This window comes from Acanthopagrus latus, chromosome 13 (genome assembly GCF_904848185.1).
Source record: "Acanthopagrus latus isolate v.2019 chromosome 13, fAcaLat1.1, whole genome shotgun sequence".
Taxonomy (NCBI): domain Eukaryota; kingdom Metazoa; phylum Chordata; class Actinopteri; order Spariformes; family Sparidae; genus Acanthopagrus; species Acanthopagrus latus.
The window spans coordinates 26,933,189-26,958,650 of record NC_051051.1 but is presented as its reverse complement, the minus strand read 5'-3'; the positions used below and the strand labels follow the sequence as shown (position 1 = coordinate 26,958,650).

The 25,462-nt window shown below is 44.0% G+C and overlaps 1 protein-coding gene across 3 annotated transcripts in view; it reads right to left on the bottom strand.

The window, feature by feature from the left end:
• Positions 1–255: 255 nt before the first annotated feature.
• The window catches only part of pof1b (POF1B actin binding protein), a 32,631-nt gene continuing 7,424 nt past the window's right edge, over positions 256–25,462 (bottom strand). For 2 of the 3 annotated variants that reach the window (XM_037119851.1, XM_037119849.1), the window contains 11 exons: positions 11,387–11,637; positions 10,659–10,692; positions 10,301–10,381; positions 9,969–10,061; positions 8,842–8,955; positions 8,463–8,615; positions 8,166–8,285; positions 7,303–7,434; positions 6,261–6,331; positions 5,451–5,565; positions 256–4,513 (listed from right to left, as the gene is read on the bottom strand). In XM_037119851.1, coding sequence (XP_036975746.1) covers positions 4,493–4,513; positions 5,451–5,565; positions 6,261–6,331; positions 7,303–7,434; positions 8,166–8,285; positions 8,463–8,615; positions 8,842–8,955; positions 9,969–10,061; positions 10,301–10,381; positions 10,659–10,692; positions 11,387–11,637 — 1,185 coding nt within the window. In that variant the 3' untranslated portion in view covers positions 256–4,492. The remainder of the gene's footprint in view (positions 4,514–5,450; positions 5,566–6,260; positions 6,332–7,302; positions 7,435–8,165; positions 8,286–8,462; positions 8,616–8,841; positions 8,956–9,968; positions 10,062–10,300; positions 10,382–10,658; positions 10,693–11,386; positions 11,638–25,462) is intronic. The other variant, XM_037119850.1, reaches the window with a different exon arrangement.

The window sequence follows — 25,462 nt, the reverse complement described above, 5'->3', positions numbered from 1 at the left end:
ATTTCAGCATTCATCAATCAGCTGTCGACCTTCAGTAACATGAAACAATCTGTAGCTCAAAGCTGTTTTTACTCAATGGAGCTTTAAAATGAACCATCATGTTATATTTAACACGTAAAAAGGGAAAATAAACGAGAGTGAGAGATAAAAGAAGCTGAGAAGTTAAATGTTCCTGGAACTCGACTGTACTGTGTTCGTCGAGCAGTTCTCATCACACTTCAACTGGAAATTCAGTAAAACACGAAACATGTGAACTTTTGTAAAGACACAGAAGTGATTTTAATCAAATCTATCACAGCGGAAACATTTGTTATCGGACCGGGCCGAGGCGCTGAAGCCAGCAGCCCGAATCCTGCCGGAGCTGAAAACAGAGAAAAACAGTTTGCATACGAGAAAACAAATTCAGACTCTTTATCTGCAGATCAACTACAACCAGTTAATTCAGCTACAGCATACAGTTAATTCTCTGCTGGCAAAGACGGGCAGGACCGGCTCTCCTCACAGGTCATTACTGACAACAAGCTGCTGTGAACTGAAGCTGAACAGAACAGTGATGGCGGTCCAACACCAGCTTGCTATCACACTAATAACACAATGAGGCACTTGAGGTCCGTCACAGTCGACATATTTCTACTTGGATCAGAACCTCGGCTCCGTGTCCACTGGGCTGCTCTCTTCTCTCAGACTGTCACTCAAACATTTTAAAACAATTTCTCTGTAAAATGAAGGAAACTTAATCTCATCCTCTCCTCGTCCAGCAGTACAATCCTGCCAGAGTTTACACCATAATGTTTGATTCTCTGCAGCACTGAGCCGATGAGCTCCAGCAGCTTCCTCTGATTATGTAGCAGTGCATTAGCATTAGCATTAGCAAAGGTGTCCATGTATTGCAGCATGACTTTAAATTATGATTAGACAACAGAAACAGGTCACATGACTGAATATTTAAAATCTTCAGGATTGTGGAGCCGTCACACATAAAATGGGCCGGTCCAAATCTGCAGACGGACCCGGAGGATGTTAAAGAGGAATCAGAACTTGATACAGAATAAAATCTCGATGTACCAAATACATCCTTTAGCTGCAGCCACGACCCAGAACATGAGTCAAGCTTGGTGTTCAAAGTGTACATACAACTGAAATTTCACGTTTTGATGAATCATATGAATGTGTTTAATGTCAAAATCAACGCGATAAAAAAATAGAATATTCTCAAAAGTCTCACTTCTCTGTCTTCACCATGCTGACTAATATGAAGAGCCAGAGACATAAAACTCACAGATAAAACAAACAGTGTGTATGCACAAAGACAGAAATGAGCTTTCTTGCTGTCAGATGGATAATCTGTGTGCGCATGAATCCTTCCTTTTAGATCTCCATCATCATCATCGTGGAAACATCTGCACTCCCTCATTTATCCAAGAATGGATGCAAAAAAAAAAAAAACTCCCTGAAACATCTCAAACATTCATCAGACCTGAAAATGAGAAGCGTACAGATCAGCTGCTGTCGTTACAAACTGCTGTGGATGTAGAGAACACATCGTCGCTGTGAGAGCTCAATAATCTGAAAGCTGATCAGTGACTCGTCTACGGAGCTGAAACTCTTTACAGACTGGGTCACAGTTCAGGATCAAATACAAATATCATTAACAGGATGATGAAATTCATCACTCATAAATAATTTAAAATTAAGATAACAAACGCACCACTGAGTTATTTTACTGATTGCTGAACTTTAACTACCATCGACATCCTCAACAAACTAAAGTTCCGTCCTCCGAATCATTTCACCTGCAGTTTTCTCTCAGAAACCAACATGTCGGAAACATTCACACTCTCCAGTTAGAAAGATCAGCTCGCATGTGTTTTTGTGCATACACATCCGTCTCTTGGTCTGCAGGAGGGATTCATGTCGGAGCTGCAGAGTTTTAAAACAAGGAAAGAAATCTGTTTGAAGTTTAAAAACGTTGTGTGAGTTTATATCCAGCTGACTCAACATCTGTACTACAATATCTGTGATAACTCAGGAAGGTGAAAGTGTCAGAGAGCAACAATAAATAAAGAGGCAGCTGGAAACTTTCTACTCTGAACATTCATCAGCCTGCAGGTCGTTAGAGACGAGCACCCAGCGGACACGAAGCCGTCGACATGAAGCTTTAAAATAAAACACTTGAACAGAGAAAACTCAAGAAACTGTTTCCATGTTATTATTAATTATTATTATTATCATCGTGCTTTAAAATCTCTTCCACCATCATAAAACCCACAACATCATGCTCCAGGTCCAAACATCCAGACATCCACCCTCAACCCCACCCGCCCACCCACAATGCATCACACCCACAATGCATCACACCCAGAGTGAGACTCAAGTTCCTCTCATGGATGTGAGACATCCCACGGTCCAGTACAAACATGTGAACAGGAAGTCCCCGTGCACCTCTGAGACTAACAAAATAAAAGACCATAACACATAAAATCTACCAAAACAAAAGCAAAGCAAGACAAAAAAAACTCCCCTTTAGAACATTTTTCAAATGTTCGTCTGAACTGTGTCACAGGACGGTCACACATTCACTGAGCATGCCCAGATTACAAATATGGATTTATATTTATACGTATTTACATGCAGAGTAGCGATCAGAATCCACGTCCTCGTCCCCGGGGCTACGCTGGCTGTGGTGGCTCTCTGGAGGTTAAATGTTCGATGGCACCAGGTTCGTCTACACGTGACAACTGGAAGCTGAGGCGGCGCTCTGTGATAACTTCAGAGGCGTTCGGTTCCACGTGAGCTCGTCGTCTTCCCTGCAGTGACTCTCGACTGTCCTCTGACCACAACGTTGATCAGATAATAACTAACATCTGCTGATGAGCTGCTCACATCCGTCATCTTTAACTTGTGTAATGATTCGTGGGATGGAGTCAGCGTCACCGTACGACTCTGATTCATCTGGTCACTTTCTGTTTTTAACTCTTCCAGATTTACTGGTGAAATATCGTCTCTACATTCTGAATAAATTATTTCAACTTTAATATTAAATTTAACCCTAATGCTGCGTTCAGGCACTTTCTGAGAAGTCGTTCACTTCAGAATGTGTGAGCGACATTTAAAAAACATGCTCACAGCTGTTTCAAGTATTTGTGTGACGATGAAACGTGAGCCGTGAAAAATATTTCAGAAATATGCAAATTATCATCAAGTCAATGTTTCCTGTCATCCACCACCTCGACATCTCATGTACTGTAATTTCCTACAACTTTAGAATGCATCATGTGAATTTCACCTGTCAGAACAACTTCTTGCTGATTATTCTGACGCTACATGAACACACAATCAAATCATCAAATCATTTCTTTAAATTGAAAGTCAAATCATGACACTCCTACACTTCCAGCTGCAGCACCGCGCCACATCAACTCATTACGAACTGTTTGATACTCTCACTGAAACTTCAGCACAGAGAAGAAAACTGCCTCTGAAAACTGGTGGTGTGTCTTAAACACTCAGACTAAGTTTGCAGTTTGGATCTGAATCAGCTTCACTTTGTCTCCTCGGAGATTCATGCGTCTGATTTGAGGGAAGACGACGTCACGTGGAGCTCGATCCACCTGACCGTTTATCTGCACACCTGCCAGGTAGAGACGGGACAGAGAACTGATACAGCAATATATCACAACGCAGCCGCCTGTGATACTGACAGGGTCTTTAACTTTAAAGTGGAAATCTTCTCCTGGTCAGAGACTTTCCACATGTTCAGCCAGTTGTGTGTTGTAACACTCAGGTTGATATCACAGGTGACTGGTTTGCAGTATATGACAGAAATGCAATGTATCATGACGTCCCGTCTGTACAGCAGAGTGCGCTGTGAGCCTGTTCAGTGTTCATGAACGAGTCAGACTGAGAGTAAGTGTTGAATTTACAAGTGAGTGTTAGAGTAGATTACACTTTTATTTCATGATTTCTCAGGTGACGTTAAGCCAATCACAGGCGAGAACGGCACACAGACGATGTGTTTCTTGATTCTTTGTGAGATTTAGTGAGATTTTTCCAACCATGAACTTTAAGTTAATCGAGCAGGATTCAGTTCTGAAGGTGAGACTGGTGTTCGGACCGTCTCAGCTCTGAACCCTGTCCTGCGCTCGGCGTCAGTCCGGCCCAGTTCCCAGTTGTCATGATAGCTTGGACACAGCTGCCTTAATCCACTGCACAGCCAAGAGGCTGCAGCACTCTCAACAGATCTGGTTTGTGATTATTTGTTTCATAAAAAGCCAAAATAAAACCCCAAACAAGCTCAATTTGTTCAAAGACAGAATTTGAACCAATCATCCCAAATTTAGGGAGGGAGAGGGGGGATCTGAACCACCACCAACCCGGGGAGCCCTGAGGGGGAGGAGGGAGGGGAGGGACATGCAAGCAGGGGGGAGAGGGGGGATGACGTCTGGCTCTTCTTGTCATTCAGTCATTCCTGTCGGAGAGAAGCAGTGTGTCTTTAAGGGCTTGTAATGATTTCCTGTTCCGAAATAAACAGAACACAGATGCAGTCGTTACAGCGTGTGTGAGCAGAACATTTCCACACAGTCAGAACAGACGAAGACGACATGACGAGACACGAACAACTTCAAAAACAGAACAACTCAATACTCAATAACAAAAACAGCTTTTCACCACATGTGAGTGTGTTCAGAGGAAGCTGCATGTAATCTGATAAAGAAACAGTTGCATTGTGGGTAACATAGGCTCCAGGTTTTGTCGCTGCGTTCCTCTAACACTGTCAGACTCACAACAGAACCAAATAACACCTTTTATATTCCACATATTCTTCTTCTTTTTCAAAAACCTTGAGCCTACATTACCCATGATGCATCTGAGCGACATCGCTGGACACAATTCAACATGCAGCAGCACCTTTTTTTTACCACAGGGTGGCACCAGATCAGCTGATTACAGGTCAGATTCACAGAACAGTTTCTGCTTCACTGACCAATAAACAGCTTTATCACTGTGTGTGTGTGTGTGTGTGTGTGTGTGTGTGTGTGTGTGTGTGTGTGTGTGTGTGTGGTTAATGCACTATGGACCCAGCAACATTTCAAAAAACTCAAATTACACCTACAAGTAGAAACAGGTCCAAATAATAAAACTGAAAACATGCACAGATGTGATTTCTGAACACGATCGTACTACAGAACGTTGTATTTCTTCAGACGCTGTATTTCATGCGCAGCCACAGACGCGACACCTTCACTGTGACCTTCTGTGTGTACATGTGGAATCTGCTGAGACTTTGTGAGAGAGTTTAACACGACGCCTCGAAGCCGACTGAGTTAATCTGCTTGGCATCACGAGACTCACAGACTCCTCACAGCTGCTGCAGGCCTGAACGTGTCCTGCACACTGGGCCGAGCAGCACCGAGCGGCTCGTATTAGTATCTGCTCTCTGCTGCTGTTACCTGTTTGATCATCTCCCCGGTTCTCTCGATGACGATGGTCTTGGCTTCTTTGACAGGCGAGGTGCACTGGTAGTCGTCGCTCAGCAGGCCGAGGATAGGGTACTGGTTCCTGTACCTGCTCACACACACGCACACACACACACGCACACACACACACACACACACACACACACACACACATGTGTTCAGATGTGGCCTGGACAGACAGGTGTTGGTGGACAGGTTCAATCCTGCAGGTATTTCTTCCTTCTCTTTAGTCACCTTCATCAGATACTCTGCTCTGTGTTTTCTCACCTCCACAGCAGATTAAAGTAGCAGGACTAATGGAGAAAACAACGTGTGAAGACGTATCGACTCAAGCTGAACAATCCACTCCTCTGCTTCGTACTGCAGAGAGGTCTGAGATGTTTCTGTGGACGCTTTCAGACGTTTGCATCCATCTAAAGTTAACATAACGCTGAGAATCCAAACTGACAACAGCTGCTGAGCAACTACGTAAAAAACTTTCAGAGCCCCAAAAATCAGAAACTGATATTTTTGCTCTTTGTGTTCTTTGCGAATCAACTGTGCAGTGATACAGACAGAAAATAGTTCCTACATGAAACTGACAACCAGCTCTGTGGATTCACTTTAGTAACCACAGTCCTTATACCAACACACGTCCATGGTAACATCTCAACACTGCTCCTTCTGGAGATATTTAAGACGAGGATGAAGAACAGTAAGCAGCTGGACATCTGATAGCTGGATAAGTTCTGACATCATGTGATCCGGTCCTTGCTGGCTCTGACTGGTTCTGTGGTGTCGTACCGTTTAGTGATGATGGTCTTGGTGACGTTCTTGGAGCTGTCGTTCCTCTCCTGCAGCAGCCGCCTGATCTCCTGAGGGTCACAAGAGGTCAGACGGTTACTGCTGATTCAAGCTCATTAAAACAAGATATCTGCATGTGTTCCTCTGTGTGTGTGTGTGCGCGTGTGTGTGTGTGTGTGTGTGTGTGTGTGTGTGTGTGTGTGTGTGTGTGTGTGTGCGCGTGTGTGTGCGCGTGCGTGTGTGAGAGTGAGAGTGTGTGAAAGTCAAACAGCAGGTCGTCTCAGCAGCAGCCTGAGGAAACACAAACATTCCTGAGGTGAAGTTAACTGACAGCTCGCTGCACCGCTCAGGCCACAGAATGTGGTCGGACCTGACAGGTGACACCTGATCAGTGTGTATTTCATATGTGTGTGTGTGTGTGTGTGTGTGTGTGTGTGTGTGTGTAAACAGATGAGGATTCTGTGGAAGAAGCTGGTCTGCTTGATTTGCATATTTATATGCGTCCTCTCAGGTGAGTCACGCACCTCGTTCTGCTGACTGAACACACATAAAACACACATGCACACACACACACACACACACACACACTCCCCCCTCCTCTGGTCAGTGGGACTGAAAGCTGATGATCTAACAGGGTAATTCTGTGGCTCTTATTTCAGTTTTGTCGTTCGGGTCAGAAACAAACACGACTTCCTTGAGTAAATCTGACTCGCTGTAGTTTCACACACATTTTTAAAACAACATGTTTGTGCTGTTAATGATGACTGTTAACCACAGCAGAGGTTTAGCATGTGTTGGACTTCAACTACAGATCCTGCATGCTGTACATCAGTTAGAGGTTAATTATGTTTTACAACTGTATTTATGATTTCTCTAGTTTCCTAAATCAGTCAGCAGACTGTGAAGTTTTTTAATCCTCCCTGAACATGGAGTCTGTGTTCAGTTTTATCAAAGTTATGCTCATTCAGTCACTGAAGTGCAGACACAGACGATGTCACAGTGTCTGTCTGTGTGAGTGACAGTGGGTGTGTCTGTCTCAGACCTCCTCCTGCCGGGTGATGGTGGTCTGTCGCTGCTCCAACATGGAGAGCAGCTCGGAGATCTTGAGCTGGAGACTTTTCTCTGACGACGACTTGGTGGTGGTGACCTCCGTCTGCATCGTCGTTATCTGGGTCTGCAGGAGGACGGAGAGAGGCAAGGGACAAACTAGTGAAAATACATTGCAGGTATGTAAATGACAATATTTTTCATAAACACAGATTACAAGAACCTGTTGTGCAGGATTTGATCTTCCAGGAGAGTATTTTTAATGTTTGGGTCATTGAATATTCAGTTTTATAGACAGTCTGTATGCAGCACATCAACAGAAGCCCTGAAGGGTCTTAAATAAACTTAAATTGTTTTTATTTTCAAGACATCAAAAGCGTTGCTTCCTCTTGAACATGTATAAGCCATGACCCTTTGTGCTTCCACAGAGACAGTCATATTCAAATATTCTGTATAAGTCTTTTTTCTGATGAAGACTGCACCACCCTGCCTGTCTGGCCTTCATCAGAGGGTGGTGCAGCTCCTGATGGAGACCAGATAACACAGGCGGGGCGACGCGACTTCACAGACACAGAAACTCTGTATGTTCCTGCTTGATGTCGGCTGACCGGACAAGAGCTGATTAACTTGTTGTAGAAAGTCAGAGTGCTGTTAGTTTCCTCTCCATGCTGATGTGCTCACAGCTGACTTCAGGGCATTAGCATGCAAACATTCACTAATTAACACTGGACAAAAGTGCAGCTGAGGCTCATGGGAACGTCGTCACTGTCTGAGTTTTGATGTCATGATGGCGGCAGATAAAATCCCTCAGACTGTTTTCAATCCGTCCTGAGTTGGACGTGAGAGTTTGATTCTCACCCGCAGCCTCTGAATCTCCAGGTCTTTCTCTTTCCTCATGGAGCTGAGCTGGTCCTGGTACTGACGGGACAGCTCCTCCGTCTTGATCTGCAGGCTGGAGCTGTTGGCCTGGCCCGCCAGCTGAGGGACAGACGGAGGGGACAGAAAATCATCACTCCTGTTGCAGAGTTGACAAAAGTACGTGATCTTTGTTCAGGACAGCAAACACAAAGTAATCTCCAAACTGATGTATTGTGTTTCTGGTGGATGTGCTCAGATGTTCTGATTCTGATGGATGTTCTGATTCTGGAGCTTCACCTTCTGTCGCAGCATGTCGTTCTCCTTCTCCAGCACTCTCATCCTTCCCTCCAACTCTTTGAGCTTGAACTCGCGACTTGAGTCGGTGTTTCTGGTGCTCATCAGCTGACTCTCCAGAGAGCGCTGGGCCGTGCTGGTTTCCTTCAGAGACAGCTGGAGAGAGAACACACACACACACACACACACACACACACACACACACAAAGTCAGAAACACACTCTGAACAACAATCCTGCAGTGATGTACTGTTGTTTTATTACTGGAGTGTTATTTGTCCACAGATTTATCAGTTTGTCTGAACCTCTCACCCAACCTCTGCCTCTCTCTCACCTGTCTCACACACACACACACACACACACACACACACACACTTGTGTACCTGCAGCTGTCTGTTGTTTTCTCTGACGGCCTCCAGCAGACAGTCGTACTGGTTCGCCTGGTCAGCTTTGAAACTCAGATCTCTCTCCAGCGCTTCCTTCTCAGCCTCCAGACGCTGAAACATCACAAACATCCTCATGTTGGAACATTTACACGCTACATTTCATCAGGATCATAATCATCAATCAATAACATCTTTCATCAGCTGGAGAAACTGGACACAACTCTCTTCTGTCTGAATTGTTCCTGTGTTTCTTTCTTTTCTATGTCTGAAAAAAAGAAAAGTTTATTAAAATGTCTGACAGGATAATTGTTTATGTTCAGGAACGCAGAACGCGATGAACCTGACGGAGTCAAACCACATCAGCCGTCATCACGCGGCCTCACGCCTGACATGGAAACACTCTCATCAGATCGTTTGTCTGTGAGGACAGACTGCTCTGGATCGACACGTCGGCATGTATGCAAATGTTTTCTTTATATAATCGTCCTGATGCAGTCGGGTAAAAACTGCAGCAGTGGAAGACTTCTCACTTTCATAACGTTTTAAAAAAGGTGTCAAGTTTAATAACAGGCAACAATAAGTCACTTCAACGAGGAAGTCACGAAGCGTTCTGGTGTTTTATCTGAATGTCTGATGGAGTCAAAGTTTTATGTTACTCATCATGTTCTGATAGGAACACTGTACGTTTTAACACCACGACATTTATTAACAGCTTCAGTTATTAGTTTAAAATCTATAATACATAAAATATCACCTGTTTTTTTCTGCTGTAACTGAAATCATTCACCTATCGACAACCAAGACTGTTACAATCCTGATCAATACAGAAACAAATAAATGACTGTGGTACTAAAGTGTGCCAGAGGTCATCTAAACAATACATGTAGAAATCAATTAAATAATGTATGTTATGTGACAAGTGTGAGAATACTGATCAAAACAACAATGATCAGTTTGTCACATTAAAATAATGAATTACAGACAGTGTCAGACGATCTGATCGTTGTGCTGCCGACGTGTTTGATTGTGTTTCATGTGGAGGCTCCACATCTGGTGGCTCATCCAGATGTGCAGGTGACCTGATGCTGGAGGCTGCAGTGTCGGTGTCAGAGTGATGTTCGTACCCTCAGGTCCTCAGACATGTGGAGCAGCTCCTCTCTCAGGCTGCTGAAGGTGGACAGCAGCAGACGCATGCTCTTATCTGCAGTGAGGCGAGTCTGAGGCAGAGAACAGGCCGACGAATCAACACCAGAGTCAGAGACACCGATCTGCTCCTGATGGTACGAGCTTCAATAAACCACGTCTTACTTCATGTTCACCCTCCTGTTCAGTATTTATTATCAGTATACAGGAAATATTCACATGCTTATAACACAATATAATGTTGTTGTAAACGGTTAATAAACATAAACAAGCAGGACATTAGAGAGGCTGATGGATGTGCATCAGATCTCACCTGCAGCAGGTAGCGGATCTGTTGTTTGGTCAGTTCAGTGGCTCCTTTAGGAAGCAGAGCCTCCACCTCCTCTCTCTCCACCTGGACGGACACACACACACACACACACACACACACACACACGCACACAAAAACTAAGGACTCAATATTTTTCTCTGATTTTGTTGGAATGAATTTTAGAAATGACAGAAACACAAAAGAGTCAACAGAACAACAGCTGTCCGTCTCATGTTTGATGTTTTCTTCTTGTATTCTTGATACAATGTGTGTTTATGTTCAGGCTGTAAGTTTCTCTCTGACCACAGACGAAGTCGTCGCTGCTGATCTCAGGTCAGATTCAGACGTGTCGGTGTCTCACCTTGTAGTCGTTGCTCGGATCCAGCTGGTGTTTCCTGTAACACACAGAGAGGAAGACGAACAATGAGGACGACAGCATGACGTGTGTGTGTGTGTGTGTGTGTGTGTGTGTGTGTGTGTGTGTGTGTGTGTGTGTGTAAACAGATTGCTTGCTGACATAAATGAATCTAACATGTTGGACTTTTGGCTCTGATGCAACATGAAATCTGTAGAGAAACCATCAAACAAACGTACCGGAGGTATAAATATCATTTCATATCGTGTCAAACAAATCTTTTTTTAACTTTTAGGACGTTGATAAACTCTTGCCAGGTTTTCATTCAGAGAATCGTTGATTTCCAAACACCTGGTTCACCTGCTGAGTCTGCAGGAGGAGACGAAGTGAAGCAGCGTCGATGGAAAGAAACCAACCGAAACCTGCCGCTCACCTGTCGCAGCACGCCGCTCACCTGTCGCAGCACGCCGCTCGTGGTGCTGATCCAACACACCAAACCCAGCATCCGTCTCCATGACAACCTCCCACTAGCCTACTGTACACAGTGGGATAGTGACCCCAGACTGCCTGATGTCATCTCATAAAGACTCTTCATTAGTTTTATGGCATCATGATGGAAAACTGTTTCCAGGAGGATCCGCGTGTTCAGAGTCTGAGTCATGAGAGTTAAACTGCCAGCTGACGGTTTATTACCACACCTCGCCTGCAGGACGGCTGGAAGAGTTCAAACTTACTTTCCGCGGATCTTGGACACGTGCTCGGAGATGCAGGAGTGGATGTCGCAGTTCTTCCTGTAGACGTCGGCCAGCAGCTCGCCGAAGTAACGCGTGTCCATCTTGGTCGGCTGCGGGACGTCCCTCACCTCCGTCCTCACCTCCGTCCTGGAGATCTTCTCGATCGGCTTCTGCTGGATGACGTTGATGATCTCCACCTCCTCCACCTCCACCGTTTCCTCCTCCTCTTCCTGCTCCTCCATCTCTTCCTCCTGGAGGAACACAGCAGAGACAGATTTCAAATGTTATACAGTAACATGGTTGTTTTTTATTAACCTTTCTGTACAACACGTGGAATGAATCTGTCAGGTGTTATTGATCCTGATGAGACTTCATGGTGACTCATTAACTGAGCAAACTGAACAAGGAAGTCAAAACTTCACCCACAGATGTTCTTTCAAATCCAAGATCATTAGTCAGAGTGTTTTCTGAAAGAAGTTGAACAAACGAACAAACAAACGAACAGAAGAAATAAAGAGACCACAAAGTTTTTCACCACGAGATTCAAGACATCAGATTCTTTCTGTCATTGAAGGTCTCTGCTTTAAAAACGATGACTAAAATCACAAAAAGGTGAATGGAAATCTTTTTGTTGCCAAATGTGAGCTGATGTCTGATGACAACATTTTTTAAAAAAAAACAGAAGAAGCATCTGGAAGATTTTGTTTGCAATCAACGTGATTATAGACTTCGGATGCAACGAGTCAAACTCCTGAAAAACTCCTGATGCACGATAAATATCAGCCTGATACTTAGAAGTTATATTAAATACAGAATGTGCAATTATCTGTTGACTGAAGGTGTCTGACATGAGAAGCAGGCAATAATCGGTTATTGATATCAGCTGCTGACATGAACAAATCATTAACACAATCGTCTGCACCGCAGTGAGACACGTCGGTCTGCAGGTTGTTTCACAGTCACAGTTAAAATAATTACAGACGTCCTTCAAACCCACAAATATTCTGATGATGACAGTTCAGACACAACAAACACGCTCAACCTGATTCAGATTATAGAGATGGCATGTTTGTTAGAAGCTTTTACAGATGTGTGTTAAACTGTTTTTTCCTTCTAGGCTGCAGCTGAAGCACCGTTACAGCTGGACTGATGTTACAGAAACAAACAAAGAGGAATTTAATCTGAGAGCAGTCAGGCACACGACTGCAGAGATATCACTGCAGCCCTCCTCGTGTGTGTGTGTGTGTGTGTGTGTGTGTGTGTGTGTGTGTGTGTGTGTGTGTGTGTGTGTGTGTGTGTGTGTGTGTGTGTGTATCGATTGTTATAAGTGGAGGAGCGTTTATTAAAGATGGTTCCGTTGATTTCAGCTCCTTCGTGTTTGTAAAATTAAATTCCCACACACACACATCTGCAGTGATTGATCGTTTCATTGATACGCTTCTCATCACACACACACACACACACACACACGATTGTTTTCATTCGTATTCTGTGGCCGTTGTCATTTGACTACTTCAGATGTGTCTCAGGAGTGTCTGGTTTGCAGGTTCCACATGTGAGCGTCCGCCTGGTGCTCACACTGGTCTGGTCCGGTCCTGTCCCGGTTCTGGTGTCTCGACTGCCACAGTAATCTTTCTTCATGAGCAGTTTATTTCTTACATCATAAAGAAATGAATGGGAGCTTTGATGATCCAAAACTTCAAACATTATTGCCCCCAGGAGAGTGAGATCGAACAGAGTGACAGGCCCGGTTCCCAGGAGGGAGGACGCCATGTTGAAACAGGACGGGGACGTCCCGAGACCGAGCCACGCAGACACACTGTCACCTGAAGCAGCATCAACATGTTCTCATGTCCTCAATCTGAGCTGAGGGACTAAAACCAGGAAGGAGGACATAAATGATATGTGGTGAGACCGTCCACATACTCTTGGTCACATCGTTAAACATTGATAATTTGTTTTTAAAAGGCTCAGTGATCGATCCAGATCTCCTCAATGCAGCCACACACACACACACACACACACACACACACACACACTCTTATCTGCATGTAGCAACAGAGTCAAACAGATGTTATGTAACCTGTTATCAGACACCACGCTGCTGTGTGTGTGTGTGTGTGGCGGTCCACTCCGACATCATTTACTGTATTTCTGCTTTTCAGTTGATGGTTGTTATGAATCACAGCTTCCTGTCGGTTCCACCCGGCAGAACTCGAGTGTCAACACGACCTCACCTGCTTCTTATCAGCGAGGTGAGATTCTGATTAAATCTGATACATGAATCCAGTCTGACGCGTCGATGCTTGTGACAGACGGCCGGTCGGGTTTTTTAAGGCCTCGTATTTTAACCCACTCGTCTAAAAGAATTAAAGTCCGAGAGATCAGCTGAACGTTTGTGTTTTGTGTCGTTATTATGTTTTCTGTGTCCCAGCATGCATCTGTCTTCACACAGTGAGTGTGTGTCTCTGATCCCAACATGTGTTATGATGCAGGACACTCGTTGGAACACAACATGCAGATCTGATGACAGGAGGAAATAAAGTGCTGAGGAGCAACAGACGGACCTCATTCATTTATCGTTTGATTGATCTGTTCTGTTCACTCCTGATGAAGATGACTCACTTGTTGTACAACATCATATATTATCAATGATTTACTAATGATCGACTGTTGAGGCAGCCAACTATCACAACAGTAACGTTTCTATGACAGAACATGTAAGACTTGTTAATCTGTCCTACATTATTAGTTTCACCTTCATAATGCTCAAATTCAAGCACTTTTCAGGCATTTTAAGGTGCATTTTTAAGCTTTTCCAGTACCTGAAAACATGAAACTGCACGTTGAAAACCTCCATTTTAATTCAGCTGGGTCCTGCATCATAAATACACGTCTGGTTTGTACGGCTGCCAGTCATGAGGACAGAAAACTCACAGATGTGTGACGATGGACTCCGGCGTCTGTTCGAACTCTTCGATCAGACGATGATTTATTGTGACGTACGTTACCTCCCGTCCAGCACCTGTATGGACTCTGTCCTTCTTTATTCTGGATGCTCTCATGTAATCTTGTTTATACGTTTGAACTCAAATGATAATTTATGTTTTAAGACAGATTAAGCGTATATATTGTGTGTGAGCAGGGTCGTGCTGACGGGATGTTTCAGGTTCACCTGGTTTCTCTCCTGGCCAACAGAAACAGAAACACACAGCAGGATGTCGACGTGTGTTTTCATGACGCACCACATGTCAAGAACAGTCTGTCGTCATGTTTTCTTAACTACACAAACTGTGGCGGTCCAACCAGATTCCACAGGTGGAGGATCAGGACCAGAACTTTCCCAGCAGGTGAAGTTTACATTAATAAGACTCACATGAAGTCCTGCAGCATCTCAGTGTCGTGTCAACTCTGCTGTGTTTATAATCTTTAACACGCAAGAAGAATCAGACACAATCACACCTGCACTAACCAGCATCGACAAACCAGAACACTACGCTTCATCTACACGACTCAGCTGTTCCTGATCAACTGGTCGTCAGAGTGACAGGAAGAGAAACGCTTCAGATGCAAACGTTCTCCTTCAAAGTGTTTCTCAGTAACCACCAGCACTGATGCACCACAGCCAGCGGGTGAAAATGACGCCATCGTCACAGGAAACAGGAGCTGAGGTTCATTTTGCAGTAAGAAAATAATACAGGCCACAAACAGGAAGAAAAACAAAGGAGGCTAAAAGCCCTGAAAGATCTCAGCTTAGATTTCACTGAACTCCAACAAGCTGAGTGATTGTGAAACTGCAGAGTTCTGACCCACACAGACCGGCTGAGAGGAGTCTGGTTCCTGCAGGGGGCCGGTTCTGTCTCTCCCTGTTTCTGGACCCTGTGCCTCGAAGGGATACTGTGCTCACTCGTCACAAAACCTGAATTGAAACTGCACAGTGCATCTTTCTTCCCAAACAGTCAGAAATCTAATAACAATATGACTGGAAACTAACACTGAACATGTTATTCTGAGGAAACATTCAGTCGCATGTGACCTCAAAGTCAGCATGTCTGAAGTAACAAGAGGGAAACTCATCATATTTCCTTATTTACAGTCACTTCGTGCAGATAAAACTGTCAAAATTCAGTGCTGAGATGGAAAAACATTGAAGGGGAGGGAACAAGAAGAAAGTCTCCTGTTTATTAAATCACACACTGGCTGTTTCAGGCCACAGGGCGGGCACAGAAGCTCCTGACTGGTCGACTGACACGTCGATCAATAATCCAGATAGTCAGCAGCCATTTTATGTAACTGTAAAATTATGTTTTTTGACCAATAAAAGTGTGAAACTGTGTTTGTATCACTTGCTGAACTAGCTTAATAAAAAAAAAACTATTTGAATGAGCAACATGAAAACACACGAAACTGAAGGTAGCCTGCATGTTTTCCACACTACACATGGCCACACACCTGTGACACTGATCCAGGTGTCACAGTGGTTCAGTAACCAATGACTGAACTGACACACGACTCAGAGCCGTGAAGCTGAACCCTGTGTGGCTGCAGTAACAACGTTTGGATTCAATCTGGAGTTTGGTTTATGATCCTGCAGAGCTCAAAGGTCAAAGGCAGCTGCACCTTAAATACAGCAGACAGAGTGAAGAGAACGTGAAGGAGTGTGTGTGTGTGTGTGTGTGTGTGTGTGTGTGTGTGTGTGTGTGTGTGTGTGTGTGTGTGTGTGTGTGTGTGTGTGTGTGTGTGTGTGATGTATGGAGGAAGGTATGTCAGCGCCGCAGGGCAGAAACATGCTTCTCATTCCTGCAGAGAGAGAGAGAGTAGAGCCGACACACATACCTGAACCAGTCCGGACTCAGAACAGGTCCAAGACAACCAGCTCGCTATCAACACACACACACACACACACACCTGCACACGTCAGCCACAACACACACACACACCAACATCAGGTCAGAATTAAATATGTTTTTTGACTAAAAAATGTGAAAATGTGAAATCAAAACCAAAGAGATGTTGAATTTGTTAATCCGACGTGTTCACAAAGTTCTGCTGCTTCTTGAGCAACAATTGAACAAACGACTCGCCAACAGCGAACTGAAGGATCCTGCTGTGACATCGTCTTCATCACAGCCTCTTTACTCACTGACATCAGCTGACTGTTGGTCAGTGAGCAGATGGACTACAAACATGGAGGGCCAGCTCGCAGAAGAGGCTGCACATCGCTTTTCTTTTGTTGTTAGAAGTTTATAATCTAAATTTGCTCCATGGTGATGCAACAAAAATGATCCGGTGGCTCCACAAACACCCGGATCATCCTCAGACCCGTGAACACACAGAAAATGTCTTGATGTTCAAGTGGAAACCAAAATAATGAGGATCTCTCGTATATCAACACAAAGTAACTGCATCAGAACATGTGTGTTCACAGTCCAAACTAACTCTTCATGAAATCCAGTCCCTGGTTCTGTTTCCACAGGGCAGCTGTTGTTATTGTTGGTGGTTTTTCATTTTCAGGGCTCACTAACATACCTCAGGTCAGTTTAATATGCAGCTGACCTGCAGACGCTACATTCCTGCAGAGATCCACTGAGCTCACACTGCTGCTGGGTCGAGATAACAACCACCTCATGGTGACAGGTCAGTGTGTGTGTGTGTGTGTGTGTGTGTGTGTGAAGCTGACCTAGAAAAGTGTGTGAGCACTGTGAGAACAGAGCACCTCTGTCAGAACTCTTCCATCTCATCAGCTCATATGAAAACTGAGTCCTTAAAACCTCGTTTTCTCAAAGCAGGTTGAAAATCTAAACCTTCAATAAATAAATGTTTATCTGCGAGATAATCGAGTTCTGGTACCTCTGAGTTCTGATAGCAGCTTCTCAGATGTGAGAAGTCAGCCTGCTGTCACCTTCACAGCAGACTGGACTCTGAGGTCAGCAGGTTCTGTTCTGCTTTCAGTCCCTGGAGTCAGAACCAAACATGGAGAAGCAGAGTTCAGTTATCATGAACCAAAGCTCAGAGAAAAGTGCAGGTCTGCTCCTTTAGATCGAGACTGAAGACATTTCTGCTCGTCAGACTTTCACTCAGGCAGTTTGAAGGATCTGAACTGAAGTGTGACTTTTATTCTTGTCTCGTCTCTTTTAAACTTTGTCTATTACTGTTTACTTGTTTTAATGTTTTGCTTCTTGTTGTTAATGTATTTCTATGGAATATTCGTGTCTGAATCGTGATTTATAAATAAACTCGTCTCTGACATCACTGTTAACTTAAAGCTTTTGGAGTTTGGACTGTCGGTCTGGTGAAGGTTTTCTCCCGACACTGGACACTTTTATGTTTTAATTTGAAAGTCAAGAATGTTCTGATGAATCAGTACAAACAATCAATAGATGACATCGTGCTGAATGATCATTATTACAGGCTCAGGCCGTTTATATGCTGCTATCAGCCTTCTGCACCGTGAGGCTGGTAAGATCTTCATCTCTGTGCCTGGAGGGAAAACATTCTGCAAATGTGATGAAACATTCAACAACATCAGATTCACCTTAAAGAACCGCTGATAAGGTCCAAAACAGCTCGGTTCAGTCTCACACACAGACGGGTCCAAATCACAGTCACACCAGCTCAGTTTTACTCCTGAAAGGCCCAAAGTATCGAAACCCAGAACTCAATACCTCATCGTCACCTGTGTGTGTGTGTGTGTGTGAGAGTGTGTGTGTGTGTGTGTGTGTGTGTGTGTGTGTGTGTGTGTGTGTGTGTGTGTGTGTGTGTGTGTGTGTGTGTGTGTGTGTGTGTGTGTGTGTGTGTGTCTCAATCTAGGTCAGTGTGTGAGGCTCTCAGGGCTCTGTAACACTATCTGTTGTTATTGGAGAGAGAAGACTCATTTTACCACACAGGCTCTTTGTGTGTGTGTGTGTGTGTGTGTGTGTGTGTGTGTGTGTGTGTGTGTGTGTGTGTGTGTGTGTGTGTTCACTACAAAACGCCTCATCAAGTCATTTTGTGTGCGATTACGAGAACAGTATCAAGTCTTCTCAGAGAGTTTTTCTCTTGTTTGACATCAGAAAACCAAAAACCCAAAAGCATGAGGCCCAACAGAAACTGTGGTTCAGGTTTCTTTCTATCCGTTTGCCTGCAGGAAACATCTGAGGTCACACTGAAACTGACATCCAGGGTTGTTTTTTTTAATTCCAGATGAGATCACCGCTGGATGTCATCCAGAAGTCACCACGGAAACAAAATGACACCAAAAACGTCGATTAAGAGAAATGTAGACAGCAGCTTCTGATCTTCAGGACAAAACAAGTGAGAGAAGCAGCGACGTTATTTTATTTTACTGGACTTTGAATCCACAGCAGCATCGGATTATTACAGAATACACAGAAACATCACGACTTATTTAGCTACAAGTCATGATCATTAAACAGTCCACATATTGATGGGAGTCTAGATAATAAAGAAACGTCTGGCGTCACAGTGAGGCAGAATCAAAGCTTTTCTTCTGCACGACATGTTAAAAACATGCTGCACAAATCCAGTGAACCGGTGACAAATCTGCAGATTCCTTTAATTGACAAATTGCTCCACACAGCTTGTGTGTCCACAGGGTTGAGTTAGAGCACTCTGAAATGTGATCACTTACTAAATGTAAATTATGCAACTAGTAACATAATCCACTGGAATACAGAAACTGGCTATGAGGAGTTTTCGCCTACAGACGAACAATGTCTGACTGACTGATGATGCAGAGACAAACAGCCTCGGTGTCAGGCTCCACTTTCACAACCAACAACCACAACTAAATCAGAATCAGTCAAAACAAACTGAAGAGATGTTACACCACCCGGCTATAACTCACTCGCTCCAGCAGCCAGACGGCTTCACAGTCAGCAGGAGGTGGAGCAGACGGAGCTCAGATGATCCTGAGCTGCCCGGCTCAGTCGGCAGGGAGCGTACTCGCAGTCATCCCGGTGTGCTTTGTCGCTGTGATCACAGTGCACTTTGCTTTGAGACATAATTCTTTACGTTGCACATTATTATTATAATTTAATGACTCACATGTCTATGAGGTAATGTATCTACCTGTGACTGTGTCAGAATAATAACTGTGTTAAGACGATAATGAAACACTGAGTTCTCTTCACCAGTTTACAGAGCAGCTTCTTTCCTCAGGCGCAGCCATAAAAACAGTTTTCACTTTATGACTTCTCAAACCCAGATAAGTTGGTATCCGACCCAGTGAGTCAATCGTCTCACTCATGCTCGTATTTCTTACAGGTGAAATGAACTCAGACTGTTTCATAACCAGCTGCTGTTCTGTGTTTAAAGCTGAAGAAGCGTTTCTGAACACAAAGGTTTCCTCATAATAAACATTAAAATCACGACTGGCGTCCTCACGTCACCACAGTGTGCCGCCCTCCTTCACTGGCCTGTAATTACATGTGAATCCTCCACACACCCTGCGGTGGTGAGGGAGGCCTGTCACCAAGAAGAAGCTGAACAAGAAACCAAAAACTTCCCTGAAACAAACGCTCTCACGTTCGTGTGTCAGAGATCGTCTGTGGAGTCATTCTGCTCGAGTGAGACGAGCAGGTGGAGAGAAAATCTGAAGAATTTCATCCTCGCAGTAGCAAACATGTCCGTCAACAACCGGCTTGTTTGATCACACTTGAACCTCAACCTGCTGCAGAGACATTACACTCGTCTCTCTCAGCTCCTCCGACTCTGCTGTCAGCACGGTGCTTCGACCTCTGACCTCCTGGAGGCTGATGGTTTACATGCTGTCACACATGGAGAGTTACTCCTGCAGAAGAAACGTCTAAGATGACAAATTTGGGATCTGAATACTGGCTGCACTGCTGGCTCAGACAATCAATTAACCTCTGACAGTGAACTGAATATCATCATTCTGACATTTTACAGAACAAACTTCTGATTGATTCATCCAGAAAATAGTCAACAGATTAACAGACGATGAAAATAATGATCAGTTGCCGAGTTGACATCATACGATGCTGAAACATGGCGGATGACATGCTGATGATTGTGAGAAACTTTCATCATAAGTCGTGTTTGTATATGTAGTTTGGCCTCACATATATTCTGCTGCATGTTATTTAAGGTTGTAACTGTTAAACTGTTAAACACTCGAGCTTCGTCTATTTGGCGCCATGTCGTTCCCAAATAAACACAAAGTCGGAATAATTTCTTCCCAACTCTGGGAGTGGAACCATCGCTCGCAGTCAACACATAATGACAGGACATTAATGATCCACTCGTTTGATTCTGATTTAATTATTTCAGCATGTTCCCAGCCTCTCTAATGTGCTGCCTTTCACTTTATCATGATCCATGTAAAATAAATGTCTCTGGGTTTTAAACCATCAGCTGGTCAAATTCTTCCAAACCAAACTGGAAAAAAAAAAAATCAAAACAGGAAGAGGACTTCCCCGATCTGTCACCACAGAGCCGAGAACAGCCTGCTGTCTCAAACCTCCGAGTGCTGCAACATTTACAAAACAACAGGCAACCAAACATATTCTGAAGGTCTGCAGCTGGATCACGTAATGAAAACTGAAGCAGGCAGCAGACCAGACAGTTGAGTTGTTTGTTCCTGGTGTCGATTTAATATTTCAAGAGAGACGAAATGAGAAAATAACAAACTAAAAGCTGAGCCGAGTTGTTTCATCTGTTCCTATGTGAAACATAGAGCTGTGTCTCCAGCCTGCACAGACCTGTACACCTGAGCTCACCTGAGCTCACAGCTGCAGGCACAGCTTCAGCTTTAACTAGAACACACAGCGTGTCGTCCAATCACTGAGGAGGCCTCGTTAATGACAGAGACTCAGAACTATAAAACACACTGAGAAGGAGTCTCAGGAGACTCAGAGCCAGTCATCAGACCACACCTTCCACCGGACACCGACGACTGGACCTCTTTGTTGATCCATCATGTTGGTTTTGTCATCGCTGTCAGAAGACGCTGAAAAGGTCCAAACACAACACGAGAACAAACTTGCCGCTGTCGTTTCATGCTGATCAAAACAAGACAGAACGTGTGAATCTGGATTATCTAACAAAATTATCTTCACTTAATACAAGTGACGAACAGGATTATTATCAGAGATGAAAACTGAAGCTCAACGAGAAACAACTTTTAACTTTCTCCTCCTCACAGCTTCACAACAGCCTCGTTACTTTAGTTTGATGCATCTGAGGTGAATTCTGGATTCTTGTTATTTCCCAACATCAGCAGACTGATGTGGACCAATCAGACGCAGCGAGACGAGACAAAGACATAAAAGACGTAAGAAGCCGTAAACAGACAGAGAGGGAGGCTGGAATGTGGAGAAAAGGCGTGTTAGTGTCTCGTATTATAATTATTGGATATTATAATAATAGTATACATATATAGTATAAAGTATAATTTCATTTTATGCTCCTTTATGCTTCCAATCCACAACATTTATTTGGTAACTTTAGGTTCTTTGCAGACTCAGATTATTTAGTGACTATTATTTATGACCTGCAGCCAATCAGACGGCGTTGTGGGCGGGACGTTGAGAGGTGACGACAGACGGAGGGCGTCTGCATCAGATCCAAAACACTGGCTGCATTTCTTTATCAATTCATTTCATTTGCAAACAGAACAAGAAACCCCGACACAGATAACTGAGACTAAAACTTAACAGACTGACACTGTACTAAAGGAAGCACTCTGATATCTAATCTGATTTAACTTTCATGTTTGTTTCAGTTAGTTTCCACACTGGAACAGGAACACAGTGAATGTTACTAATAACCTCAGTCATCTGAAACCTGCCTGTGGTGACAGAACATGACAGGAAGTGTGTGTATCTCTGCTGCACGTCTTCTGGTGACCATCAATTAGTCGTTTCATAATTACACTTCACATTCAGACACCTGAGTCACCTCCCGACCCAGCAAAGACTCTGACAGTGAATACAGTCGAGTCCGGACACACACCCCTCAGTCAGTCACAGGTGTGTGTGTGTGTGTGTGTGTGTGTGTGTGTGTGTGTGTGTGTGTGTGTGTGTGTTTACACACATTTTTTAGCAGGTCAGCTCCTCCAGCTTCACCTGCGGCTCCGTTTTTACTACACACACAAACTTCAAGATGCCAAAAAGAGAACAGAAGATATGTGACACTGAGCTACTCAAACACTGAGCTGTAAAACTGCTTCTGATGCCTTAAAAATGAGTAAATGTATAAAGAGAAGTATAAATCAGCTCCTGAGCAGGTGGAGAAACACTCCTCCACTCCTACAGGGAGCACGGAGGGTGTGGTAGTTTCATCTGACTTCGACCTCGACGAGCCACAAAATCATCAAAAGAACGTTTTGTTGAGAAAAGCGGATTAACAGATTCTTCTCTGACAGCTCGTCTCACTTTCTGAAGACGCACTGAGTGAGCTGGAGAGAAAACAGATTAGAGGCCACAGCGACTGCAGACGATGTCAGGGGGGAAATGAAAAAGCTCAGAGTGTTTTTACAAGACTTAACCTCACTTAAGCTGCGTCTCTTAGGTTGTTTCTGGGCAAAGAAGACAAGGAAATGTTGTATAACTGCAGTTGTCACCAAAAAGCTCCACTGACATCGACGACACACCACAAACAAATGTCAGAGTCTGGTTCGATCAGAGAGAAGAGGGCGAACAGGTTTAAATGTTAATGTAATTCATTTGCAATAAAGCACCAAATTCAAATAAATCAGCTTTCTTTGATCCCAATTCCTAATTGTGGCACTTTTGTTCTGAACGTTTGTGCGAGATCATTGCTGGAAACGTGTTTTTTTGTCCAATTCTTCTGTTCGAGGTCAATAAAGAGAAAAACTGGACAAACTGGATCTTGAACTCTGTAACCAGTCAAAAAGCTCAGAGAGTCCAAACAGGATTATTACAAACAAAAAGGAGACAGACGGCTGAATGTATGAATTAATGGCTCACCAAACAATCAACTGACAACAAGCCATTCATAACCAACTATAACCACCGTCTGCTGTGAGTCACCTCCAGAACCTGCCGCAGGACATGATGATGTCACAGGGAAGATGACCTTTGACCTTCTGGGTGTAAAACAACATCACTTCATCACTTTCTCACAAGATGTCGTCACACTCGTCAAACATCTAGACTGTGACTGTTGTGGACGTCATCACAAGGTCCAATCAGACAGAGCAGATACCATCAAGACTTCAACTCAGAGCAGGAAAACACCTGAACAGTCCAAAACTCACCCTGAAATAAATATATTATCTATAATTGATCATCGTCCAGTTAAAGTCTCATCGGATCGGTGTGTCAGCAGAACGACTGAGGCAGCTCTCTTGGTTTTCTTTAAGTGTTTGTCCTTGTTGGGCCTGTTCAGCGGCACCAGTGGTTCCTCTCCTCTGCCAGTTCTGGTGTCAGAACCAGAACAGCTGGATCCTGCTCTCTCTGTGTCCCCCCTCAGCAGACAGGTCCGACTCTCAGTGGACTGGAGAAAGATCCAGAACACCAGAAGACGTCTCCAGACCAAACACTCTGTCACACTGTGGTGGAATATTAAGTTATTCAACTCTTATTTTCATAAATAATAATTTATGACCCAGAGTGACGTCTTCTAATCTTCTTCTGTCCAACCAACAGTGCAAAACCTAAAAACCCTTCAACTGCTGACAGAGACGAGAAAGACGAGCAGCAGATCCTCAGATTCAAGAAGCTGGAGCCGGACGGGGTTCAAGATCCTGGTGAAAAACAGCTGAACTAATAATTGGTTATAAAAACAGTCGGTAACTAATGACTGCATCGTTGCAGCCTCAACTGTGCAAACAGTTCTCTTTTTCTAAATATTTCAAATGTAGAGCTCAAAAAAAAAAATGATTACGGACACAAAATCATTTCATTAGTTTGCAGGAACATGTTTGGAGCGTCACTCTCACAGACTTCCAGATCAGATCAGATCAGAATGTCACTCAAACAATTAAACAGTAATTGTGCTTCTGCCAGTAAAACTCACTGACGACTTTCTCTGTTCGTGCCAACACAAATGGCATCAAAGTGCCGTCAATCAGCCACCATAAATCAGAGACCCTCCCTGTTTTGACAACAGTCATATACATGACGCTGCAGGTTGAAATCACAGGAATGCACCCGCCCGCCGCCGAGGCCTCTGGGAAGTCCGACACACCCCGATCCAACACCACCCACAATGGTTTTGTCAGCACTGCGACAGTTGAAGGTCCTGTGATTATGAACAAAGTGCTGTTGTTACACTGTGACTGTGTGTGTGTGTGTGTGTGTGTGTGTGTGTGTGTGTGTCTCCAGGTGATGTAAGAAAGAACAACACACTCGTTGAGCTACTGCTCGTTCACACACCGACATGTTCCCATGCTGAGTTTCATGCTGCTGGGTGTGTCTGCAGGGAGCCAACAGATGGACGCCACACGCCCTCCTGCATGTTTTCACTTCTTTTTGTTTCTCATTTCCAACTCTGTACCTCAAACCGTTAATCACTGGGACCAGTTGGCCCGCGGCACAAACCACCAACCTGCAGACTCGGTTTGATTTATTCAAAGTAGTCAGAAGCTCTGACGTCTCACTCGAAGGCTCATCAGAGTAAATCAAGTTCAGCTCATCCACAATTCATCCAAATATCATCAAAATCACATTACAGTTGCATGCAAAGAGCTGTGATTAACTGATCGAGGTAAGACATCCCAACATACCAGAACAAATGAAGCATTGTGCTGCTTCACAGAAGCCTCAGCTCACATAACAATCATCTAATCCATCAGAACATGTGGAGGGAACACGAAGCGACCCAGTTTCTCTCTCGCTGTACATTTTACTATACAGATAACTGTAAACAACAGGAAGTCACCAAGATCACTTAGATTCTCACTTCTGCGTTGACTTCGGAGTACAGATGCATATTATGGTCGGACACCTGAACAATCAATTATCGGTTAATCAATGCTTGAACCCCCGACATGATCTGTGATGCACAGAACACAGAGGAGGAACAAAACGCACAACGTACCAAGACGATGCAGCTACTTGTTATCAGTTGATATGTTATTTGAATTAAACT